The sequence below is a fragment of the Salvia hispanica genome, chromosome 5, assembly GCF_029641045.1.
Source record: "Salvia hispanica isolate PSC_SH4W2 chromosome 5, Shi_PSC_v1, whole genome shotgun sequence".
NCBI lineage: Eukaryota > Viridiplantae > Streptophyta > Magnoliopsida > Lamiales > Lamiaceae > Salvia > Salvia hispanica.
Genome location: NC_142696.1, coordinates 46979062 through 46983606, shown reverse-complemented (window position 1 = coordinate 46983606; position 4545 = coordinate 46979062). Strand labels below are relative to the sequence as shown.

At 33.1% G+C, this 4545-nt stretch overlaps 1 protein-coding gene across 5 annotated transcripts; it reads right to left on the bottom strand.

Moving 5' to 3' along the window:
* On the bottom strand, window positions 1–2826 carry LOC125186653 (uncharacterized). 5 transcript variants are annotated; one of them, XM_048083068.2, is made up of 6 exons: window positions 2693–2826; window positions 2134–2229; window positions 1719–1758; window positions 691–1635; window positions 523–589; window positions 1–351 (listed from the first exon to the last, which is right to left on the bottom strand). In XM_048083068.2, exons 4-6 carry the CDS (start codon window positions 1464–1466, stop codon window positions 220–222), a joined length of 975 nt encoding a protein of 324 aa, XP_047939025.1. In that variant the 5' UTR covers window positions 1467–1635; window positions 1719–1758; window positions 2134–2229; window positions 2693–2826; the 3' UTR covers window positions 1–219. The 5 variants fall into 5 exon arrangements, 4 of the variants coding, with proteins under 4 accessions (XP_047939025.1, XP_047939023.1, XP_088914295.1 ...); XM_048083066.2 differs by having other exon boundaries at window positions 691–1758; XM_089058169.1 differs by lacking the exon at window positions 2134–2229 and having other exon boundaries at window positions 2693–2812.
* Between the last annotated feature and the right edge of the window lie 1719 nt (window positions 2827–4545).

The following is a 4545-nucleotide window of genomic DNA, read 5'->3' as shown; positions in this document are numbered from 1 at the left end:
TATATCAGCAGTTTCACTCATTACATTAGATGACTTAAGTCAAAATTAGAGTTAATCAGCAGCTCTCACCCATCAATGGACAATCAATGGACAAATTTAATCAAAAAAAAGCAGACCACTGATAAGAGCAAGCAAAATATGTCATACAAGGAAGAGATTTGAGAGCCAAGAGCCTTTCTGTCCATATATACCTTCATCACCACCCTCCAAGTAGCCAAACTACGCAAATTTCCCGTTCCTCCATCTATTCTTAAGATCATTTGGAGTCCGAGTAGGGTCGAACTTACTGCTCTCTTCCAAGATTTTTTTCCAAGGGATTTTCTCTTCATCCATATATTTCTTTGCTCCTTCCTATAGCAACAAGAATCGTTAACTAAATTACTCAGCGAAAGATATGTATCGAAAACAATTCAATGATTTGAAGATCCACTTGCATTTATAAAGATTGATAGAGCTGTACTGGTTATCAAAGGAATGGATAGATATAATCCTCAGAAAATCAATTAGAATTCCACAATTTACCTTGAGTGCTTCATCTTCTTCCTCCATCCACACCACTTTCCTACGTTTCCCGCTGCTAAATGTGTCACTAGCTCACGAAGCAATTAGTGCCTATCAGTAAGGATATACAAGAAAAGGCAAAAATGCATTAGTACAAACATATATATCCAGTAATTTAAGTATTCTTACGATTTTTCTGATGGTTTTTCATGTTTTCTCAAACTCCTAGGAGAAGCAAATTCTTCCCTCACTACTTTTCCAGTTCCCATAGCCGAAGATGATATCCTAGTGGATCTCTTTGTAGGAGTCGAAGTTGTAGATGCCTGCTTCTTCTTATCATGATGTTTGTGATATTTACTTTGCGCTGAAACAGTTTCGGGCTCTTTGTCTATGGGCTTGCTCCTTTTTGATCCTCTCTTAGCTCTTGCACCCCCATTTAGTGAGGAGTCTCGGTTGGTGGAAGCAGACGAAGTTCCACAATCCATGACCTGAATACTTTCTTCTTCCACAGAAGCTTCACGTTCCTCTTCCTGAATGTTTTCTTTCTCTACAGACGCTTCACGGTCCTCTTCCTGAATATTTTCCTTTTCTACAGAAGCTTCACGTTCCTCTTCCTGGATATTTTCTTTCTCTACAGACGCTTCACGCTCCTCTTCCTGAATATTTTTCTTTTCTACAGAAACTTCACGCTTCTCTTCCTGAATCTGTTTCCCTTCCACGGTTCCATTACCATTTTCCCCATTCATCATAAGTGAAGGATCCTCACCATCAGAACCATCAGAAGATTCAGAATCCTCTTCTGTTTTGCCAATCTTTCCGTCTCTACCAAGCATACAACGTCGATCAATAAATCCATCGTTTTTAGACTTACTCTTACCATCATCCGCATCAACAATTTTTGATCGATTAAGCCTATTGTCCGCAAATGTCTTATTTTCTCCCATATCCATTCCACTGCCACCCATAAAAATCAACAAAGCTTTCTTTCTAGCCAAAACACATTCCCTAGCTTTACGCGACTCTGCAACAGCTCGCTTGTACCCACAATAGGGACAAAAGAAGCGCTCTGCATCATCTAATCTAGCTGGGCAGCCCAAACACCCTTCATGAACAACTAAAGGACACCCCCTTCCACTGCAAAGCAGCACATTCCCACCTTTATTACATTTTATGCAAAAATTATTTTCTGACCAATCCATTTCAGCAGAAAACAGCACCTTCTTATGTGATCTCACCGCAGCTTACAAGATAACAGCTCTGTGCAATATCATTATAGTGATCAGACAGACAATAAATTTGTCAAACAACTTCACAAAACAATGATCTAGTTTAACAGCAGCAGATTCTTCAATCACACAGCAATACAGCTATTTTGAATGTTTTTTAAGGGGGTGTTCGGTTTGCAAGATTGTATCCGATATTAAATTTGTAGCGTGTTTGGTTCATGAGATTAAACTCCACAACTCAATCCTAGATAGATAATCGTGGGATAATTAGTCATAGCTAATCCCCTATGACTAAAATAATCTCACAACTTAATCGTAGATTGTATCATTGTATTATTTTATCTTAGAAACCGAACACCACCTAAGAGTGAAATGTAACACAACTAAAGGTTCCACTAAAAAATACCTAAGCTTTTATGCACAAATTATCTTCTGACCAATCCATTTCAGCAGAAACAGCACCTTCTAATGAGATCTCACCACAGCTTACAAGATAACAGCTCTGTGCAATATGATATCATTATAGTAATTAGACAGACAATAAATTTGTCAAATTTCACAAAACAGTGATCTAGTTTAACAGCAGCAGATTCTTCAATCATACAGCATTAGAGCTATTTTGAATGTTTTTAAGAGTAAAATGTAACACAACTAAAGGCTCCACTAAAAACACCTAATCTTTTCCCTATAAAGACAGAAAGCCTACTTAGCCGGCAACTGATAAAATGAAACAAATAAGCTACAATATTCCCAAATTGAAAACCTAAATGCAACACTAATAACTGAAAATTATAGATAAAGCAGTTGCATGTCACTCAACAGCCAAAATACTCCGATAAAATGCAATGATGAACAGAAAGAGCTAAGCATACGCACAAATTCACGCGCATTTGGTATCTACATGTCAAAATAAATTTTTGAGAATTTGTAAATGATGAACTGCGGATAAATTGGGAAGATATTACCGGCGGAGTAGGAATTCCAGCTCGAAATTAGGTTCTATTGCTAAAACAAATTCAATATGTTAAGATCATTCTTGGCAAATTTGAAATTAGGGCTTTATGCTTCTAGTCAAATACTGGGCATGCATCGTTCAACGCGATTGGATTCTCCCAAAATTTAAAAAGGAAAAAAGAAAAGAATTGGGCTTTATAATTGGGCTTTTGAGTAGTACTACTACAAAAAAACATTTCACGTTAGATGTAACTATATTTATTTTTATTTTAATAATTCAAAAGTTCATTTAAAAATTAAAGATTGATGTCTTCATTTTCCTTAAAATTTCAAATAAATAAATAAAATAACAAATTAAACTTTGATTTTTATATATTTTTATATAGTATGAGTAATTTATAAAATTAAAATGCCAATAACAATTTTTTTCAGGAATTAGAACATACCAAATGCGCAAAACACATCAGGTACAATAAATCCAGACTAAATATGAGTGATGTTCACGTAAAATATTACTAACATAATTTTTTTATAATTAAATTGTAAATGAATACAAAAAGTAAAAAGTGATCAATCTATCGTTATAAAAAATAAATACATTTAAATTATTTCTATTTTACTCATTATTACACTCAAAATATTTATTACTCCTCTGTCACAAAGTAAGGTTTTGTATTCCATATAGAGATGTTAAGTGAAACATTTTCTTCTTTAACAATAATTAATATTCTAATCTCCTACTTCGCTTTATTAGCTCATGTTTTAGTTCTCAATTAGATTATTGGTTGTGGGATTCCAAAGTGATAAAATTTGCTAAAAACTTTTATTAGAATTAATTTATTTGTATGACGTGTAAAACTTGAAAACAACACATGAACTCAAATTTGTCCCTTCCAACTGGTCGGAAGTCGAATCATTGTAAATATGTTTATTATTTTCCGAATTGAATCATTAAACCTTATTTGACATTGATAGAGAGTTATATTGCTCAACCTTAGATGTAACGTCGATTCGATTAATAATTAATTAGATTAACGATTAGTTAATTTGAGTTTATGCTTGAGTGAGAATCAAGCCTAATCATGTATATATTGCATATTTAGTTTCTTTTGTAGTAGTTTCTAACTTTTCATCCATAGATTAAACAATCTTACCAACAACATTATTAGAAATATAAAGTTTAAAGTTTAAACACATTAGTTACCAATTTAACGGAAAGAAAAATAGCATTAATACTTTTAATATGATTAAAGTTAAAATTCAAATTCATTATTTACATTAAAAACTATAGGTCCTTTTTACATCTTTCATTAATTAAGTGCACATTGCCTATTTTATCAAAAAAATTGCAAAAAAATTAAATGTAAAAAATACTTTCTGCAAAGAAGGATGAAAAATGAATTTCAGATGTAAAAACTGTCATTATAACATTAATAACATCATTATTTAAATATTGACACTAATACCCCTATGTACATAGATATAAAATTTTACTCTCTCCGTCCGCGAATAGGAGTCCCGTTTTTTCATTTTAGTCCGTCCGCGAATAGGAGTTCTGGTTCACTTTTACCATAAATGGTACTAGGGTCTCACCTCCACCTAACTCATTCCACTCACATTTCATTTATAACTAATATATACAAGTGGGACTTCCATTTCGACTAACTTTTTTCTATCCAATTTTCTTAACATTTCTTAGAACTCGTGCCGCCATTGAATGAGACTCCTAATGACAGACGGAGGGAGTAGACAATTTTGATTACTTTATTTTTTCAAATATTAAAATAACATTTTTTTTTCTGAGGTGTCATGTTTTTGGGAGTAAAGTATCAATTTTGAAGATGATTTCATAACTAAATTAACT